Raw genomic sequence first — 22,891 nt, 5'->3', positions numbered from 1 at the left:
GAAATAAAACATGTGTTTCATTGAACAGTGATTGGCATTCTATTTAGTTTTACCTGTTAAAGTCGTTCACTTAAAGTCAGTACCGGTATGTCGCGATTCGGTTAAACAGGAACTTCGAATAAGCATATTGCGGTTAATAGAGTTAATACTTTGTTTACTATTTATTCATTTTTGCCAATGACGACTTATAGCAATAAAAAATGTATGACCAGTGAAAATGGAAGAAATTTTCTACATTTTTGACAGACTTGTACTATTTATTTACTTGTGTACGGAAAGCTATGAAGTGCGAATGCTCCGAGTGAAAATTCTACTATTTCATGCCCAGTGAAATAAAGTCTCCCCATTTAAGCGGCGTGTTTTAAAACTTTGATCTGTACCCCTTTCCAATTAAAAGTTTTTTTTTTAATTAGTAGTGCGCTCGACGGCGAAGAATATTGTACATGACAATAATATCACCACGAAGCACAGTGAAGTGGTTCAAATTAAAAAGGGGTCTGAAAAGTCTTTTCAGAGCGAATCGGGTATCGCGCGCCAAGTGGGAACCAACCAAGTCGCAAGAAAGGGTAATTATCGTGCAAGGGTTTTGGTTTCACCTCGCCCATACCGGTGGCATTGCGGTGGTGGAATGATTGTGAACCGTCGCAGTTGAATCACAACGGAGCGGAAGTGTCTGGGGGTGGAAGGGTGGGCCTTGTTGGCTATCCTCTTATGTGCAAATTACTCTAGATGAGCTCCATCCCCTCCCCGCGCCTAACTACCCCCGCCGGGCGTGCTTTGTAAGCGTAAATGGGATGTAGTGTCAACACTTAGCGCCGCGCGCGCCGTCTTGAGCTGTTCTGATCGGCTTTGTCAAGGCGGCTGCCGGGATTAAGCCAACACTGTTGAACGGTGATCATCTTTGGATTATATATAAGATCTGAATGACGATCTTTTATCGATACTAGTAGTGTAGACCATATTGATTCTTGTAGCCTTGGGAGTGGTGCGGAATCGTAATCTTTGCATACGTACGTCATTCTTTCTTTGTTGTGCTTTTTAAAAATCACAGGTGTAGTCGGTAACATTTACGTTTATAAAGCACGTCCGGCGAGGGTGGTTAGGCGCGGGGAGAGGAAGGAGCTCATCTAGAGTAATTTGCACATAAGAGGATAGCCAACAAGGCCCACCCTTCCACCCCCAGACACTTCCGTTCCGTTGTAGTTATATATTTTTTTATTTTCTGAATACTCAATTGTAACCAAGAAGCTGTTAATTATATATTTACAATTTTGACAAAAACGTGTCATTTTAAACTACGATTGTTGTAGTATTTAATTAAAAATAATAATTTTCTGTCAGATGTTCTTTTTTGCCTGAGGGTTTTAATCTTAACGCAAGTTACCCACTCCCTCCTTGATAGTCAGTGACACACCATTGTTTGCTTTTATAGATTAACTCGTCGGATTACAACATACCGTAAGCCTGGGTCCCACTGATCTGCCATCGATAGTATAATGCCGTGCGTCTGTGTGCGTCTGGCGATGAAATTCGGTAAATACAATTACCGAATTCTAAGCCACGCTGTACTTGTACTTCCAGGCTCCGGTTGTGTAATTGCGAACCTGTTGTCGGCTCTCGGGGGGCATTGAGCGGGTCCGTGGGCCAGAAGGTCACTGTGCCAGCATGCCTTCCTTTCCCGCCTTCACTTCTGGGCTTGGCCAGCCGGGACACTGGACATGGACATATTGTGTACTTTCATTTGTATACTGTTCTATAGTAGGTATTAGCAATTAGTGATTGCACCTGGGACCAATGTAGTTTCACACCAACACACACGCAGACCCCACACATACACAAAAGTGTAGGGGTTTAGGATCGGCCGCATTTCAGCCGTACTAGTGCAACTCCCCTATCAAACCAGGATTTGTGTTTGTAATTTTACCCCAAATTGATTAGTATGTATACATCATAACGATACAAATGATATCAAACAACGAATAAAACACTGCATTTGTCACGGGATATTTCTAGTACGAGTCTAAGGCGTTACTGAATAACCTGGGGCTGAAAACAGCATACTGGATTGACCTCGACGATCTGCCGCAATCCTTATTTCCTAGTACTATACCTGGGAAATTAGTGTTACGGTGCCGAAGAAACTGTTCACTTCATTTTGATGGTGTACATTTTTGTTGACGAAGAAGGTTGTTGTAATCTATGCGTGGATTTTTGTTCAGTTCGCAGTTGAAGTGCAGTTTAATCCTTGAACATCAAATCAAATCTTTAATTGCTCGTAACAATTACTCATTGCATAGCAAACGTCATAATTAATTCTAAATTTTGAACTCTCATACCACATTACCACCACGTCCAATCTTCATTTTTCATACATTCCAGTCTCATTTATCCTTCGTCCATCTCAACCCACTTCCAGCGCTGGAGTCAGTCATCGAATTAAGCGGTCTCCCAGTTAAACGCCAGAAACTCGTCAACGCTGTAGAATGCATTTGACACCAGAAAGCGCTTAAGACGAGTTTTTGACGTCTGTTTGGGCGTTTTTCATAGAATTTGGCAATCTGTTGATGAAATAAACACCCGCCTGCGAAGGCAAGTGCTTATAAACCACCATTCTGTGTCTTCCAGTACTCTAGTCTCGTACCCGTGTATGTCACGTCCCCTGGTTAGGGCACATTAGACAAACAGAACAAAGATGTTTCTAAAGAGACTGGGCAAAGTTAACAGTTGCAAATTTTTGAATGCTGTCCTGCACGACTCCCTGAAATTCCCTTCTTCTCTGAAAATCCCATCACTTCTTCGATGATGTGGAGTGACACCTTGGCGTTGGATGTCGATCCCGGCAGTTTCTTCCGTAATATTGAAAGCTAGGGTTCATAGACTTTTTCACTGGATCATAAAGTAATTAGTCTGGTTTGTAGGAACACGTTGATCTAATGATAAGCGGAGAAGGCTAGCTCTCAGTCTGCCAGCGGCTCTGTATGTCGGGATGGGGCAATAACGTACTGAAGTGAAGTAACAAGTAAGTACCGGTAACAGCGGACGCGAGACGAGGTGAATGGCTCGGCTGACGCTGAGGGATGGGGTCGGGGTGAGCACGTAGCCAGCCTGTCTGGTGTTGTCGCTGTGTTGTGAGTCGGATGCGCATGCCTTCACTCATCGACCAGCCAGGAATTTCAAGCACACGTGCTCCGCTCGGTTTGTCGTGCCCAATGTAAATAAACATTCTTGCATTGTCCCTTGGTTCCATCTGTTCCTAGTAAAATGGGTATTTACATTTGATAAATTTACAAGGTGCACTTCTATTATGACGAATGTCGTTGAAACATGTGTGAAATTTTGGCCAACTTATTAAGTTCCCACCAGACGCGGTTAACATTCAGTGACCATACCAAGATATTTTTCTTGTTCTTCAACTATGGGTGGCAGCTAGTTAGTTACTACCCCGCAAGTAGCACTAGTGTACCTCTTCTTTCACTGGCTGAGAGTTTATACTGCGGTATTACTATCAAAACACCAGCTGTAAAAATTAACACATGTGGCTACTCATTTACGTTAGTTATAGTTACAGTTCTTGGTGTTGTGTTTTTGATACCCACGGACTCAGTTTTATTAGTCCATTTAACTTATTAACACATTTTATGATGTATGGCTATTAATGTTGTATGTTTATAATAATTGACCAACTGCAGGGAAATGTTTAAAAACCAAAATCAAAGAATTATTACTATTTTATAGTTTATAGTATTTATAAATTTGACATTGAAGCCACGTGTGTACCAGAAACTAGGGTCTCCATTTTCCGGTGAGCGAGAGTGGGTTAAACAAGGCTAGAGCGCGCTAAAATCAAATCTTTGCAATCACTTTTTAACATTGACTGTCCACTCTATTATTTTTACTTTTTTACTCTATGGCACCCGTTGAATCTGTAAAGCAGATTGAGTGTTGTTATTTCTTACAACCTCATTTTAAACAAGTGCAATAATGTGATATACCTGCACATCTTCAGGGCTGTGCCCGGACCGGTTTTCTGAACTGATACGCAATACCGGCCCTGAGTGGGGCTTTTACTTTTGGCCAAAGGTCTTTTAGGATGCTAGACCAGGGCTGTTCGAAGGGGGGCCCTAACTAGGCAAGCTGCCCCGGCCGCCACGGTTTTAGGTTGAAGCAAGAAGCATGACGATAAAGGAGCCACAATCTACGCTTGCTTAAGTTTAACTTAGAATTTCAATAAATGTGTGCTTCCTAATATTGTTTGGTTATGATGTGACTAAATATAGAGACGTCAATGTTATAACGATATTCACTCTTTATACTTATGTTCGTTTAAAGGGCTCGATGCTTCGCTTGCCCGGGCGCCATTAACCCTAGGAACGGCCCTGTGCTATTCCTCTGAAGTATCTACATTAACTCACTAGTAGACAGAATCAGCTGTTACGTAGGCAATCCGTGCCATTGCCCCCTTGTCTAGATTACGCATCAAAGGGGTAGTCTCCTAAAATACCTAAAAAGACTTAGGATAACCTTAGGATAAGAAATAAAACTTTAGAAATTTTACTACATTAGTACAAATTTTAACAGTCAAGTCAAAATTACAGTATAAATTGTTTTTATTAAAATAGTATAAGTTCAATATTAATTTTTATGCTTTACACTTATTTTACCGTTGTTTTCATATTCCTGATATCATGTACCAAAGTGCTCGTTTTTCAAAGATTATTAAAATAAAGACAATTAGAAAATTAAAGCGTTCAATAAAAAAATTTAAAGGATTTCAAAATATATACTGTCCTATAGACAAGAAATTTTGTATAGAGCTACATTTCTAAACAGGCAAAGTCGAGTTTGATGATGGTGCATTTCACTCCATGGGATTTGGCCGAGAGTTAGCGAACATTTTTACTTTAGGTTTTTTGTAAAAATGATGGCAACAAGAAAATCGCAAAACAAATAAGTTTGTAAACAAAGTGAGTACAGTCTTATCAAATTTTAACATGTGACATGGTAACACCTGTAACCTAACTATTCGCAAAATATTTCGAGAGATTTAAACTGTAGATTTTGTATGAAAGCGTCATTGAAGCCTATCTCTAATTAGGCTGGAAAAAATTATCTTTTGTTGCAAGAGGACGAAAAATGTCTTTTCTCTGCACTGGTCGGTTTGGAGGACATTCCAAGAATGAAGTAGGTTATGCAATCTCAGTGGGGTCTGGGTGCTACACGGAGTGTAGTGTTATTCTACCTTGTTCAATTTTTTGAAAACTTTAATAATATTATCGAAGATACATGATATGTATTTAAGATGTTTATGTACAGTAGATGTAGAAACTTAAACAAGCTGAGCTTTCCTCTTTGAACTCAGTATCGGAATTACTCTTGTGCTAACTGCCTTACCTTATTTGTTTGTCATGAACCGGTACTTGTTGCAGTGGGCTGTTTCCGAGTGGTCGGAGAATAGAGGCGCCTCGGTCCACGATGCACAGTCCCGCCCCCACACTGCGGCCCCCCACCCCCGAGACGGCCCGCACTGCCCCCGCCACGGTCAGTATACTCACCTAACTGTAGACTGCTTGTCGCTTTTAGGAATTAAAATTCGGAGGTTCATAGGTTATCCACAACTTAAACTCTTTAAACATTACACTTACTTTGAAAAACTGGTGCAGTATACTCATACAACTAAATCACATATTCCATCTTTAGATTCATAAACCCTTCTGGGCAATAATTTCCTACCCACTTTTATTTTATATTTATTTGTTTTCTTTGTAATACTCAAAAGTACTTAAAGTAGTTAACCACAGAAACTAATGTCATTGAATACAAAATTTAGGTAAAAAGAGAACAGATTCTGTGTTATAAATTATGCCACATTTGTTTATAATAACAGTTTAACTATAAGCTTTGAAATCTGTTTTTCTTGTTGATCATGGAAAGCAATTGACCTAACTAAAACTGAACTGACCTACAATGGTATTTATATTCATTGGTAATATTTACTTATTCTCATGGACTGTCCTTCCTTTAATCAAATCCTTTAAAATCCCGAAAGCTAGTAATTGGTTCATTTAAATGGTTGTTATTGGCATTACAATACACCAGTCTGCAAATGAACCAATCTGCCCATTTAGTAATATGTTCAAAACACTAATCTTCCCAACAAATGGGCAACTGGTCAATATACTAATCTGCTAGTAAACCAACCCACCCAATGTACTAATCTACTCAATTTACCAATCTTCCCATTACTCCAATTTGCCCAATATAGTAATGCCATCATTTCATTACACCACTGTTCAAAATAACAATTTACCAAGTTTCAGTAATAAAGCCATGAATTTTGTTTTCGTTTGCTAATTAAATTTTTTTTTTAATTATATAAAAATTAAAACATTAGTACTTTTATCAGTAAATAATCAGAGACAAATTTTGATTTCGTATAATTTAGTTCGTTACCTTCTATGCTACTTTAAATTAACATTAAAACTATGTAATTAGTGGTACAACTATGGAAGTCTGGTACCATGTACCGCTTTAGTGCTTGGATATTAGATGCAATAGTTGACGCTTTGGTATTATGATGTATATTATTATATGTATTTTCTGAAACTTGTATAAGACATATTTTGTTTATTAAGGTTTTGGATGTTCAACGATTTAATACTCCTAATTGTGCATAAAAATAAATAATGTAAATATAAAATCACTAAAAAGAGTCATTTATAAAAGTAAGATCACAGTTTTTGGTCAAATGTTTTGTTGAATGTAAACTGATTAAACTCTGTTGAGGGCTTGTAATTCCCTTACAATCTGAGTCTTCAAACTGTTAGAAATCTAGAAATTGTCACGATTAACTATTAATCTGTAAAATTAAATATTGTCATTATTTCTAATAAAAAACAACAATTTTCTTGAAACACTGAAACATATAGTATAAATAAACCCTTATACTGGCTATTTAGTTCATAGGCATATTAAGAGTGATAATTTGTGGCTCCTCTTTACTATGGTCAACAAAGCAGGTCTTTGTGAAAACAAGAGGTGGAGGTGTTTCACAGGAGCAGATAAGTTCCACCTACACCCCCACTCCCACCCCCACTACAGAAGTGAGAGTCACTCCTTAACAGATTGTCTTGCTATTTTCATTTTGGGTTATCCTCCATTTTGTCTCCTGGTGGTTGGTTAACAAAAAATATTGAATTATCCAAATCATGATGCTTTGGTTGTACCAACTTTAAATTATTTAATGTTCTGTGGTTCTAATTGTACTGTTACTATACAGTATAAAAATGAAGTCCCCTCCTAACTCCATGTAACTTATTTATTTTTCAATAGTCTGTTTATTATTGTCTGAAACCCGTGGACAACGTTAAAGTTAAAATGGCAGCTTCCTCCCATCTTATAACTGATAAAAAACATATAAAACGTCTAATTATTATGTACTTTCTTTAAGTTTCTTTTTATTATAGGGGGTTTGTAAAGAAAAAGGATCTTTATTTGATGGTTGCACTTTTTTTATTTGTTATTTAAGTGGAACGTACTATTACTTTGTTGATGGATAAATTGTTGGAAAATGTTACTTACAATAAGCAGAGGTTGGTTTGCTACTTCAAAATTCCCAGTTGTTTCTCACCTCTCATTTTGAGAGAAAGGACAATTTAAAAATAGTTTTGTAATACATTTCTAGTATTCTACTAGAGCATTTGGTATAATTTTCATTGTTGGATGAAGATATACCACCCTTATTTTTCTCTTAACCTTAATATTGGAACTGTGCTCTAAGGACAGTGAATTACTGTATATATCATACTTGTGAGTGACCACGTGTAAAGAGGAGCCACGTTGTGTGCCTGCTAGCTTGCCCTGCTTGTCTGTCTGTGTAACTTGTCTTGGTCTGCCTGTTGACATGTCTGTACAGAGGGACCATGGATGGGTTTACTATATCTAACACTTAGTGCCTCGCTCGCTCACGATAAGCACACTTCGATCACTTTTCTATGTTTTCCCCTCTCTTCTGCCGGTCAGCGCCGGACAGTCCAACTGTGCCCTGTTTGCATGCCGAGAATGATGTGTAGCACTAACCGTTACAGCCTTACCTTGTATATACCACTTCGAGTACCTGTGTACCGATGCCAGTACATATGACACGAAACCGCACAAAACACAGTTACAGAGTATTAATATTAAATAAGTTACAATTAATAATTTGGAAGTAAATAGTTCTTACTTTTTTCTGGTCTAAGATGCAGTTCATCTTAAATAGTAGGCTAGAATCTGTCAAACATTCCTTTTATTCATATACCAAACTTACCAAGTATAAATCGTCAAAAGATGGTTCGATACCTGCAAATACTTGTAATTATTTATTTAATTTTACAAACTACAATACATATTACTTCAATTACTGTGCATCATTAGAATACTGAAACCATAATAAACAAATAATAATTAAACATTACATTAATTTGGTTATTGTGGCTTACAAAATTGCTGGCATCTAGAGTTTTCCTGTAATAATATATGAATTTTTTTTTGAATCGGCATTGTCCTATTATTTTTACTATGTGGATATATGTTATGATACAATTATTATTTAGTTGTTGTACATATCTTGTAAATAATTTGACACGAAATGAATTAAGTTTTCAAGTTTGTGCTAATGGTCAAATTTAATTTTAATAAAAATGTACAATTAGAGTGTTCCAGAAATGACACAATTTTGAACAAGCAATACTGATAAACTGTTAAAAATATCTCTATATGAGTTGTACAAAATTTGTCAATCATACTGATGTTTTGAAATTTGTGAACTTGGCATTTTCCAAATTATGCCACCACTATTTAACTTGCAGGCCATTACAGTGGTGACAATGTAACATAAGGTTCAAAAGGTTCTTTGTTAGCTGAATTTGAATCAATTAATTGTTAATGTGCATAATTACTTTTAACTTGTTGGGGACAAAATTTGGATTGTCATCAAATTTTATTTACCATTAAACTGATAAAGTTTGTATGCTTGGGATATTCAGTTAGTTTTATCTGTTGTATCATTTACATATATAGAGTAATAACCTTCATGCATCATATTAAAGAATGTTGTATTAGTTACATATAACTGTAAACTTCTGCAAGATTTATTTTGGGCTTCTTGTAAAAAATACCAGATTTCTTCTTCTTTGTTCTCAACCGGCCTGGTTAATGTACTTTTAACATGTTTCTTATATCCCAAATAGCTTTGTTATTTGGATCATTTTAACATTTTTTTCTAAAGTGATGCTGCACACTAACAGAGTTAGTATAAAATATGTCAGAAGGTCATTGTGCCTTCTATTGCAATGTCAACACTGCTCTAGCCTCAGGCCTGTGAGCCAGAATGGTAGCATACCATGCTCCAGTGAGCAGTCATTTCATGCATGTCAAAGTCAACACTTCAGCCTACTGTGCATTGCATAAAAAACCATTCTTGTTTTTAATCCTGATATTCTTTCTGGAACACCTGTGTGTACATTGTGCATGTTCCACCACAATTTTAAAATTCAGACTTTTATTTACAAAAATATAAATGGTTATCTTTATTTTTGTGTTTAAAGATAAGCAGCATAACTAGTATTCATACCATTATATTCTTCTTCATCTAAATTGTATTATTTACTTTCAAACTTACACATACTTATTATATCATTTGCTCGTGGCTCCATGTTTTATTGTTTTCCTCTTTAGGAAATTTAAATACAACATTAGTTTTACTTCTACTATTATTTCAAAATGTTAAATGGACACAGAGTAAAATTAATGATGAGTAGTTATATAAATTATTGAGTGGAAATATATAATTTATCATTGATAATTATTAAATTATTTTTCACATTTATGTTATAGATTAGATAAATTGGTTATTACTCATACATCATACATACTAGTTGTGTTTAAACTTCCTCAGAAAACATTATTGCAATGCTCAAAGCTTATTAGCAAAACAATCACACTTAATTTTATAATCATTTTATAAGTAAATATCATCGTGTAGATACACCATCCCTGAAGTTGGGACCATGTTCTGAAATAGTACTGGCATCTGGTTATCAATGACACAAGTTGTTACAATGCATGCAAGGCAGTGAACAATATTTGTACAGGGTGTTTCTGAACTTGAACGTCCAATCTTTAAAGTGGGTTCTCTGTATTAAAATCAATTAAAACATTTCAAATCAACTGTCCCTGAATATTACTTTTTGGACTTCAGAATTCTCTTGAAGGCTTAGTAACACATCATCCTCCATCTTCTCATGTATCTTTCTCCAGGTGACCTCAATGATATTATACTAGTTTTCCATGCTCTCCAGAAATGTATTGATGCTAGAGATCCTGCTTTTATCTAATAGCAAGCACATTTCTTGAAATATCTGTCTTCCACTTCTCCCATCTGTGAAATAGGAGTTCCGACACTTAATTGTGTGCATTTTTACCATCTTTTTTTCTCCGAATCTCCAGATACTTTCTGATGTATTAGGGAATCTGCGTTAACTAAGTTTCTCTCCATGCTTTTTGGAAATACTCTTAAGTCTTTATTTTTTTTCACCAACGTTTTGTTTTTTCCTCCTACTTCCTCATCCAATTTTTCAGCAAGTGGTTCTTCCAACCTGCCTGTCCTCTTGCTCTGGTTTTTACTGCTTTAACTTTCTTGCTTTTCTTATACAAGATCAGTTGTGGTATATCTGAAGTCAATTCTTCACTGTCTAACCATAAGCCAACTCTTTTTATGGCGTCATCAGCAAGGGAATGCTGGATCTGTCCAACTTCCAGACCAGATTCTTTGTCTTCTTGCAAGGATATCCCTTAGATGTTTTTCTGGACGTTTACAAATTAACATCCATTCTATGTACTTTGTAAGTATAATTATATCATAACTGTCTCCGTTACTTACACCTTGACATTGCGGTACGCAGTAGCTTCCATGCTCTGCATGCTCTGTTTTGATTTCACATCTGTACCGTATTCCTTAACTAAGCTATGTCTCATGTCCACCCATAAGCTAGATTCTTGTGTACTATCCTCTGAAGTTGTTTTTTGTTATCTAATCTCAAGAATTTGAAGTGTCAACTATTCTGAAGTGAACGTAGATTTTCAGGGCAGTTCATTTCAATTTTACGAATTCAGATATACATGCTTGTTTTTGTTTTTATTGTAAAGTCTAAGCTGTTACCAAGCAGAGAATCTGTGGAGGACAGAAATTAATGTTTTAGAACATATGTTTTCTTTATTTATTTTAATATCAGCGACCCACTGTAGAAGTTTGGACAATTTTTAGAAATACACTTATATCCTGCAGCACTTCTGATTCCTTATCTTATGACAATACATATTCTTACGCACAGCTCCTCGGTTCTAATGTTGTAACATTGTTAAGCTCGTGTTGGTATGGACTCAGAAATTCTATTGTATGTTGTTGATGTGGTTTACAATATTTTATTAAATCTGTTAAAATATTTTTGCAAGTACCTAAGATAATAATAATAAAAGTTCAGAGAGTCTAATAATTATGATGTGTGTATGTTTTGAACAGATTGAAACTGTCCAGTTAAATTATTTTATAATTTTATTCAGTCAATTTATTTGTTGAATTGATTTTTTACTAGTATTTTGATACATTGTTATTTTGTGGAATTATTGTAATCATTAAAATTGATTATTTTATGTTAAAATGATTATGGTATGTTTTGAAAATGTTTTAAGGATTTTAAGTTAGGTTACTGGTTTTAGAAGAACATTCTAAAATAATTTAGCTATAAGTTTTGCATAATCAATGAACAGTATCTGAATTGTTTGTATCAGATTTTAAAGCATGATCTTCTTGGTGTGATACATTGTGTTTTATTAATTTTCATGATGATAAATGTTTAATTTAATGTTGTACTAATAAAACTTGTTAAGTACAGTATTTAATTGATTTTTCACTTTTTTGCTAATGGATGTGCTAGGTTTATTAGTAACTGTATAAAATACTTTGAATAACTATATTTATACAGTAATTTGATATTTTTTGACTTTTCAAAGCAGTTTATATTTAAATACCTATTTAACTTGTTGAATTTAAAATAATAATGTACTGCAATTGTTGAATCCACTAAATATTGTTTTGTAATTGTTTGATCAATAAAAGTTTATAATTAATTTTCTGTTGAGTTCAGAATGTTTATTTGAAGCTCATCCTTTCGGATTATTTTGGTAAGTAAACTTTCAGTTTGAACTTTTTGAACTGCTTAATCAGTTTAAATATACCAAGAATCAAGTTTGATTTCTAGAACGTAGCCAAGTTATATTCAAACAAGGAAAATTTTGGACCAGAGTTCTTATTATAATATAAAGAAAATAAGTTGAACTTGTGAAACAAAGTAACATTTTAATAATGGTGAAGATAAAGCTTATGAACACAGACAAAATGTTTTTAAATGTTTTGTACACACTTTTTTTAAATCTTTAAAAATTAGAAACAAAGTTAAATTTCAAAATTTTGTAATGTTTTTAAGAATATCTTAGACTATTTTGTGTTAAAAATATATGCCTACACAAAATATATCACTGAATATATCTTTAGTGTTTAATAGTTAACTTGCATTTAATTTTGTATGGTGATACATAAGTAAAGTATCAGTAAAAAGAAACAAAAACAATTTAATTTTAAAACATTTTATTTTTTTTTTTATAAAAATCTTATGGTTGTATGATTACAGTATTTTGACAAAAATTGAAGTCTTACAGTAATTGAAAATATATAAAGCTAAATGTAATGTTTCTTCTATTTATAATGTTTTATATTCATGAGAGGTGTTTTATTTAATTTATTTTTAAAAATATATAGCTGCAATATTTGCAGTCAAGAAATTTCATTGGAAATTTATATAAACTCAAGCTCCACTCTAGAAATACAGATTCTTTCACTCTTCAAATTGTTGTAGGATTAACTACTATGATTTGTTTGCATGTTTAAACTTACAGAAACTTTCATCTTAATTAATGATACAATGATTAAGTATATTGTTAAAAATTGCTAAGTCTAGTATTTATAATTCCTTTCATTTATGTCAGCTAACATAACTCACTTTTCCAAGTGAATAAAGTGACATGGTGTAAGTTGACTTACAATACCTGGTTTCTAATGGTCTATACACAATTTTAACACTCGTCATTATTTGCCTGTGATTTATTTTAAAGACTGTACATTTTGTATAATATGTATTACATCTGTGTATTTCACTTTTGCATGTTTGCTTACTGCTTTTCAGCACGCTTACAGTATTCTTGGCACATCTTATTTTAGTGTACAATTTTTATGCAAATCTAGATGATTTCCTTAGCTTTTCTGTGAGTGAGTTACCGCTTATTTATCAAACATTTTATGGATTATTGTAAACGTCAATTATGCAAGTTTCAGTTTCTGCTTTCCTAATTTATTGACCACTTAAAGTATGAAACTGTGTATTTTATATTTTTATGTAAGGATTTTATGAATTTATTTCAAAATTTGACTGTCCTGTTCATTAAAAAAGTGTAACTGTGTTTTACTGATGGACCATTCACCGATTTTGTCAATGATTATGGTATGATTAAAGAGTCTGAAGATAAATTGAAATAAATTATGAATTTTTAAATGATAAATACAATATTTCTAAGTTTAGATATATTTATGAAATATTAACATTTCTATCTGTACGATTTTCCACATATATGTTATATTTACTCTGATATTATGTGTATAAAAATATGTAAATCGAAAATATTTAAGACAGACACATCTCAAATTATACATGTTAAATTAGAGTGTACACTGTAAAGTGAATGACCAGTTGAGTATTAAGTGTTTCTATCAGTCTCAGTAATGGTACTTCTCTCATGCATTAAGAAAATAAAGAAGTGGAAATAGCAGGTTTTGACAACAAAAAATAGTCACATCATAATCCAATCCCTCCTGCTTCTGTCAGCTGTTAAGCGTTATGTGGTAGTGGCCTTCTTTCAGATGCTGTTCTGCACTTCACCTCTGCCTCTGAAGTTTCTATTTCGTAATTAGCAAAGTGCAATATTCCTTTCAATCTTGTCTTCATTTACATTTTGCCTTTTCCTGTGTTTTCCTAACTTGCTGCTCAAAGTCAGTGGGAAAAATGAGGCAGTTTATGTAATGAAATTGCATGTTGAAAATTTGTATCAAGGAAATTGTACTATAATAACTGTATCAAACTTACAGGAATGATATATTAAATGAATATACATATTATAGTAGGGTTTTTAATACCTCTCTATGCCTGTTTCCATTGGTATTTCCTGTGTGAAATAAAAGAGGTGGAGCAAATTAGACCAATCCATTTGCTTTAAGATGTTATATTTATTGGTTAAAATTATTCATATCTTAGCTCCGAGTTGGGGAACATTGATTTTATAGTCAGGATTAACTAGAACAATTAGTTCCAAATGATGAACTAGATTTAAAACGGAAATTCAAGACTTATTTTCTTTATTTTATGAGCTGACGTTTATTTTATACAAAATGTTAATTTCTCACACATTCAACCTTAACATTACCAAAGTGGAAAACTTTAATTAAAGCATTGGAGGAAAATTATGTGTGAATGCTTCGAAGAACTAACATTTCTAAAAGTTTTGCTCAATAAAGAAGATACCTTTTCCAAGGAATCAAGGTAGGCTGTATTTGCACATATATTGTACTGACTTGAATGTTCTATGCCTGTATCCACTAAAGATGACCTTGTTTATGATGTGATGTGTAACCCATGTGACTGTGCAGCCTGTGAGGGAGATCAGCCAACAGGAGGACCAGCACCGAGGCCCAACTGTCGGTCTGACCAAGACTTCTCGGTTCTCCAGCACGCCTCTGTTGGACCCCTCTGATACACACTGGGACAGGTATGTATTGAAAACTAAATAAAACACTCTTAAGAGTGTATTTGTAAATTAAAAAATGGCTTTTAATCACGGCGATCGTGGAGCAATTCAAATTTCGTGTGAATAAAACTTTACTCCTAGAAATGCCAGAAACATACTGTGTATAAACATCAAACTAAAACAGTTAATTCTTTAGCCAGGCTGTCCAATAAATAATATTTATCATAATACAAATTTATCTTTAGTATGTCACAATCTTTTTTGTTGTGTAAATTGTCATAATCATTTTTCTCAGTCATAGCAATTTGTTAAAGTAGAGCAAGTGCCCATACTGAGCTCTGTGCGGAATATTCCTACTGTGTAGTAGGAATAGGAAGTTGTTTTTTTCTTTTTTGTTCTTTTCTCAGTTTGTAATATTGGGAATGTATAATCATGATTTCGAGAACTATAAATAACTTTTTTTTATTGCAGTTTTTATTAGATATCCAATACTTTAATTTTATGTCAATATTTTTGTTAAGACCAGCCACTTTTTCTTAAATAAAAGTGTTGTTGTACTGATACCTTAAAAACTGTTTACAAAAGCTTATATTGAAGTTTTAATTACTAACAGAGCTTATATTTTTTAATTCCCCGTATTTTGTCCTGTTGAAACTAAAAATTGGCTTTTGAAAATTCAACAATTTTTGTTTAGTTTGAAATGTAGCAAAAGTGTTGACTTCATGCCTATCTATCTGAAAGAGGATTTTGTAAAAAAATCGTTCAGGCAAAGATCTTGAAAATATATATAGTTGAGAGATACGAGTATGTTTACAATATAGCAAGTGTAAAAAGTCCACTGTAAGGATTCCATTTATCAGAACACAACTAGCTATCATATTGTTTAAAACTAAACAAGTTGTTTGATTCGATAAACCCTTAAGCAGATGGGGAAGATTTGAAAACTTTGATATTTTTTTACAATTTTTAGCTGTGAGTTTCGAACCAGTGACATATTTTAGTGGTTGGTGTGTTTAAACAAGTGTGCCTGTGGCATATCATGCACTCGCAACTCACACCAAGATTTTTTTTTGTTCAATATTTAAAGAGCTAGTCTTAATTGTTAATTTGCTTGAGGATTTTTTAAAACTTTTTACAGTCTCAATGTGGGCTATATTTTTCTTGGCAGTGCTGCAAAATCATTGGCAGTCACATGCATGCATGCATAATGGATTTGTATGCTCTACATTCTCAAACTGTCATATGGGTAGATTTAGAGAGTCATGATTTTTTTAATAACTTCAGTTAATGGTATCATTGTTAATGGATCTCTGTCCATTTGTGTATAACTATAAATATCATAAAAATGTGCTTTCATTAATATGTAAAACCTACATTTACAGACCTATTACATGCTCAATACCCCAATACCTACTTTATTCATACTGTGCAGTGGTGACGTAGAATGAATAGTGTTTTAAAGTTGTGTTGCTAACATTACTAACATTTGTTGTAATTAAAATCCTTCTTTAAATTATTTTATTAATATAAAATTAAATCATGTACTTTTAATATACTTTTAAATATATGAACCTTAGATTTTTTTTCAAACAAACTTTTTCAACAAATGTTATATATTGTGTATTGTTTTTGTTTTTACAGCTCTAGGCCTTATCAATCATAATGACTTTACTGTTACGCCTTGTGTAACATTTTTGAACATCATTTCCTTGATTGAATTGTCATTCTGAAAAATGTTCCTTGTTTTGTGGTATCAAATTATTTGATTTGGTAACCAATCATATAGAGACAAACTCTCATATCAGTGAAGAGAGAGACAAAATGATAACCAAAGAGCCAGAGTGTGGCATGAAACAAAACAAGTATTTAATTACCACTGCTGTGACCAAGGTTATGTGTTTGTCTGAACTATTGACCCCTATACACAACTCAACCACATTCCCTGTCTATGATCAGTAACAGATGACAACTCAACTCAACATGTCTTGCTGTGTGTTTGTCCCCAGAGCCTGGCCTCAAGATAAGAGGAGTACAGCCAGTGACATCAACCACCATCAGAAGGATATCTCACAGTCACAGAAAAATATTTCAGGTACCCTACTTTAATACATTAAGTAGTTCTAAATATTAATCTTACATTTTTTTCTACTTTTAAGAATTAATTTGTGTTAGAATTTATTTTAGTTTAGTATATTTGCTCCAATTCAGTGTCATTTACTGTATGACATTTTATAGCAGTTTTTAGAAGTAAATTACAATTAATTTTAAACTTTTACCAATTTACTAACATTGTAAATCATAATCAATTATATGTTAATACTTACATGAAAAATACCAAACTTTGCCCTGAATGAACTTGTTAGTTTTTTAACCTTCCTAGTGACATACAATTTCAAAGCTTTGTTTAAGGATATCTTTAAAATATTCCAAAAATTATAAATTTAAAAAACGATATATTATGCTATACTTATTTATGTAAAAATATATGTACTTTTTGTTTTTGTCATTTTATTCATAATGAAATGAGAATTATGTTGTGATAAAATAAAATGTTTTGTTTATTTTCTAATTATTGTGTCAAATTTGTTTATAAAAACTCATCTATGGAGTTTTATTAAATGGAGGTTATATTTGGGACATATGATGCCAAAACCATATTAATTTCTAAACATTGTTTGTATTTATAATATTAAGAAGGTATTCAAGTTTTGAACGTAAATTTGTTTTCTGTTTTCTATATAAATCCATACAAAATTAGTATTTACTGTTGTTATAGTCTACCTGTACTGATAACCAACTAGATTTCTGTCCTATAATGAATGGTCAATGTTAAACTATAAATTATGTTATTTGATCACATTTTATCATAAAATCTTATGAAATATTTATTTTAAATGTTTGTTTGCTTTTATACCTTTTGTAAATAATTCAAAATTTTAGTTAAAAATCTTTTAATATAAATTTTTTTAATAAAGATAATTTGAATGTGTAATAATATTTATACCTTTCAAATTAGACATCTTGCAAGATTATGTAATGAAAATTGAGTAAATTGGTTCACAGTTTAACCATTTTTGGCCGGGCAGACTATAAAGCATGCAAAGATCATTGTCTATGAAGACGTATAGGCTATATGTTGTCTGTGCTAGTTTATGCAATTAAATTGGTAGCTTAAGTCATCGTTCTCTCATTGCATAATAGCTGTCAAATCACGTCACTTCAGCTGTGTCATCAGACAGGCGATTATATTATATATTTATTTGTAATTGTGTTTTTATCCTTATTTTTCCAACCAATCATCATCAAATTTTGTACACTTATAGAAATTAAAATAAAAAAATGTTGTTTCCCACACTAAAATTATTTTTTATCCTTATAGCAAACTAAAGGTAAACAAACAAATTAAAACCAAAAACCAAAATAACACATTAAAGAGTAAAATTGTTAAATTCAAATCCAATCAAATTACCATTAAATAATCTTATGTTGTAGACAGTTGTATTGTGAATAATAGGATAAAAATTATATGTATACATTGTTAATATTATACTTATAATATATTTACAAAATGTTTGCATTTTTCATATTTTTACCTTTGTATTGTCCAGGGTGTAGTTTTTACACCTTCAGTAAAAATTAGTCATTTCAGAAGTATGCATAAGAAAAAATTATAAAACATTTTGTCATTTTAAGGAGTTAAGAGCGAGTATTGGTTCTTATGAGACTATAAATCATGTCAGTATATCTATCTGTACTGTCAATGAGCAAAGAGAAGATGCCTGAATTTTTCTGGAACATTTTCCTAAGTGTGATATTGGTTTCATAAAATATTTCTAATTAATTTTACAACATATTATTGAATACATTCTTCTAAGATAATAGTGATCAATAACTAGAGTTTTTAGAGGAAATTCAAGTTTAGCATTTGGAAAAATTAAACATTTTGTTGAATCTAAGATTGCAGTTTTTCAAAGCTGATGAAATTCAATGTTTATGTTATTTAGGACATTCAACAGAAAGTGTTCTGCAGAAGTTTAGGAAGAGTTTCTCGCTGAGGTTCTACAAGAAGGGAGGAGGAGGTAACAGTAAGGAAGACGATGAGGATGACAAGGATGTGCCACCCCCACCAGAGTCTCCCCCACCTGATACTCGTCTTACCCCACCGCTTACCAAGGATGACTCTTCAGAAAAATTCAGGTCAGTAAAATGTGATAGGTTTTGCTGAGGTAATCTTTAATATAAACTGTATATTTTATAAATCTGTTCAAATAATTTTCTGTGCCACTTATTTGAAATATATAAATGCTAGAAATGAGTTTGCTGAAGAAACTAAGTAAATATTATAATGCATCTCAAAATATCCTTGATATTTAACATTTGTTATATGGAGTTATTTCTAAGTTCTTGTCTTAGTGATAATATAATGTGTGTTTTTCTTATGGTGCAAATTCTGGTTGTATCCTTAAAGGAGGCATAATCTTGGGATTCTGTATTTTTAAATGTTGGGGAATTTATGTAAGACATTTTGGGGAAAACATTTTGCTTTTATATATTCTATCGATTGCTGTTGTTAAATTTAAGTTTTTTATTTATTCCTTCCAATGCCATAGCTTTGAACAAAGTTTGATTAAGAAATGCCAGTTGTTTGTGTAGTAAAATGAATTTTTCATGTTATTTAGATGAATGAAAGGAATATGCTGATGAGCATAATCTTATAAAAAATGCATTTACCATCAATACTAAAAGCTTTAATCAAATGGCAAATCAAACATTTTTTAATTTGATTTCATAGATTATTTATTATTTTGACACTTTTTATAGTTTTGATAATACTACTATATTGTAGAGTAATAAAACATGAAAACATTTCATAGTTGCGTTTAATAATGACATATGACATATAGTTTACTGTTTTGGTACATATACTAGTAAAAAAATAAGTATGTATTTTAAAAGTATAAATACGTACAGTATTCTTATACCATCCTAGGACATGTTAGATGCAAAATCTCATAATACTCGTTACAAATTTCTATTTTAATTTTGAAATTTGAAACAATGTTTAGTTGTTGTTCACACAGTGTACCTGCAGTAATTCCGTCAGATAAATATTCACATAATATATACAACAGTAAAAATTTCAATTCTGATCTGACTAAAATACAAAGAAATAATGATGTCACTAAACTACCCATAAAATCTCATTATATTGAAATGGAAAACTGTATAGAATATAATAAATTACAGTGTGTGCCTACGGTACTTCTCCCAACTAACAGGTACCAGCACACTGTACTGGTGGCTACTAGTACTTAAAGAAGTCAACTTCTTCTTTCTGCTCTGAACTGCTGCCATTGTGTTTACTGTTAAAAGCGTACTTACATTAGAATAAGCATAGCTCAAATTATATTAAGAGAGTATTAGCTTTTTCTACCAATTTGTGCAATTTTGGTATGTAATGGGTTTACCGAGAATAAATAAATAAGTAAATCTCAGGACTTACCTCATAATTTTATATATGAAGGTGAAGGTTATTTTCTCATCAAAACTAAAATTATTCTTATGAGAAACATAAGTTGTGTACACTTATTAAATCAGTAGAAATTTAAATACTTGTTATAGAATTATAAAGTATATAATTAGTAACAATACTGAAATTGCTCTTGTTTTTTTTAGATTTGGACCTTTGGTATGGAGATCGAGTAAAGAAAGGAAGAAAACAAAGAAATCAAGAAATGCCAAGTGCAACAGTGGTGACAGTGGCATTCAAATTGAGGTTTGTTCAATATTATGTGATTTTTTAAAAGTTTATTTTCATTATTGCAGACTGAAACTACCTGGGTTTTTTACTAACAATGTATTTCTAATGTTCTCCATTTCCCAATCTCTTATGAAAGTGCTCAGGAATTCAACTGACAGAGTTTCAGTGCTGGTAGTTACTTGTTCCATCATAAATAGTGTTGATAAAATGTTGATAAGATATAATATGATATATTATGAACTATGGTAATAATTATGCTTCATTCTTTCATCTAAAAGGGCATTTCTGACTGATTTAGAAGTTTTAATTTTGCACGGTTATTTTGTCCTTGCACTTAATTTACAATCTCATACCAAGGATTGGTCTATACAAAATTTACCAAATCTACTAATTACCAATTAAACATATCTTATACAGTGGCATGGTTTTTCAAGTACTTGCTATGAAATTGTTATGCACATAATTAATTAATGGTCATATTTTCTTCTGTAATACACTTTTTGAATCTTAAAACTATGTATTTTTATTTCAAATATGTATCTGAAGATACACAACTATAATTATTGTAAAATGTTCAAGAGATCTCTTAATGTGCAGTTCTAATAGGACATATTATTCCTATATTGTATTTTTATACAATAATTCTTAATAAAAAGCTCTTGACACTTGGTATATAACATCCTCTTTGTCCAAGGAGGAACCCTATTGATTTTGAAGCCAAAAGATCAAAGGTAGCAAAACTGCAATAATCCAAAAAAAGTTACAATCATTTCCATAAAGACTTTCGTTATGTTCTGTTGGATCCTTCGATACTCCGTTGTATCAGTTTAAAAAAATGCCTCCATCCAACATGGAGGTATTTTCAGAATGTTTTTTTCTGAGATGATTATTTTCTATATCTGCTTTTACAGAAAATGGAATCCATCTAATAACTCGATATATGTATGGTTAGCAACTGCTCATGATATTGTCAATGTAGTTAGAGATACTGTAGCATTATTGTAGGACTGGAGATCAAACCCAAATCATTTCATCAATGCCTTATAGCTCTTGCAAACCTAGCCAATAGCTTATCTAATTATAATAGTTTCTTTTTCCTTTATTTATTGTCAATAACAAAACTAATAGTGAAGATAATGAGTGTTTTAATTCACTCCATTGCTATATGAGTTTTAAGGAAATTTAATACTCTTATCATCAAAATTTTTTGTCTTGTGATAGTTAACAAATTTCCTAAGAGATAGTACAGTTGCAAAGAGAATTCTCAACTTTGATTATTTTTGTGCCACATTATTCTGGCCTATTTATTCTGCCATATACTTCTGTGAAACAACTACAATTATTGGTGTTTTTATCTTGATTCTCTACAACTATTGCTTTTTCTTATATTAAAAGAATATGAAACAGCAAAATAATGTGTTGTCTCACCAATATAATGAAGTTACTAATGTTTAAACAATATTGCATCCAACTGTTGGAGTGGCTGCAAGGGGATGATAAGGCATTTTGTATGTATGGTCTCCATGTTTATCTGATCTGAGGTAATGATTTTTACTTTTGGGGGTTAATAAAAGAATAGTTCCTCCACTACCACCAGCTAATCTAACCGACAAACAATTGAAGCAGTTATTGCAAAAATTTTGTCCATAATCACTGATCAAGGTACGGCAAGAACTCATCTAGCAATGGTATGTATGTCATGTGACAAGCGGTGCTCAAATTACTATTATAGGAATAACAGAAACTGTTAAGTTGCTCTTTTCTTTGGTTTATCATTTTTGTAAGTCAAGTGATATAATAGTATACACAGTTATTTCACTGTTCATTATTGTCAAATGATTCATTCAAACGCCAAGTGATGCCAGAGATTGATTTTATTTTTTCAAATTCATCCTCAAAAATTCATTTACATTTTCAATCCATTGTATATGTATTATACTTTATAAGGTTTTTTTCTTTTTCTAGATGGTTGGTCGGGCAGGAGGTGACAGCTCAGAATCCCATGATACAGATCACTTGGCAGATGAAGAACCTCTTGATGAAATGGATAATTCCCCTGTGGTACGTATTATTCATTTTGTATTACATACAAGTTTTGTATGCATTATCTCCATATGTATATGTTTTAAATTTAACCAATACATTGTAACTGTAGTACATTCTAGTAACTATTATTCTGTTGCCAATTTCTAATTACACAGACATCTAGAGACAATGGTAATAACCTATTACTACGTGACA

The 22,891-nt window shown here is 32.4% G+C and overlaps 1 protein-coding gene across 1 annotated transcript in view; it reads left to right on the top strand.

Annotated features, from left to right (window-relative positions):
• LOC124362451 overlaps positions 1 to 22,891 on the top strand; it is a 401,560-nt gene that overhangs the window by 353,178 nt on the left and 25,491 nt on the right. Inside the window, exons 5-10 of the mRNA XM_046816968.1 lie at positions 5,427 to 5,538; positions 14,792 to 14,910; positions 16,896 to 16,981; positions 18,894 to 19,086; positions 20,566 to 20,665; positions 22,616 to 22,711. Of these exons, the coding sequence (XP_046672924.1) occupies positions 5,427 to 5,538; positions 14,792 to 14,910; positions 16,896 to 16,981; positions 18,894 to 19,086; positions 20,566 to 20,665; positions 22,616 to 22,711 (706 nt within the window). The remainder of the gene's footprint in view (positions 1 to 5,426; positions 5,539 to 14,791; positions 14,911 to 16,895; positions 16,982 to 18,893; positions 19,087 to 20,565; positions 20,666 to 22,615; positions 22,712 to 22,891) is intronic.

The sequence above is a fragment of the Homalodisca vitripennis genome, chromosome 5, assembly GCF_021130785.1.
Source record: "Homalodisca vitripennis isolate AUS2020 chromosome 5, UT_GWSS_2.1, whole genome shotgun sequence".
Lineage (NCBI taxonomy): Eukaryota > Metazoa > Arthropoda > Insecta > Hemiptera > Cicadellidae > Homalodisca > Homalodisca vitripennis.
This window is presented reverse-complemented; position numbering and strand designations above follow the sequence as displayed.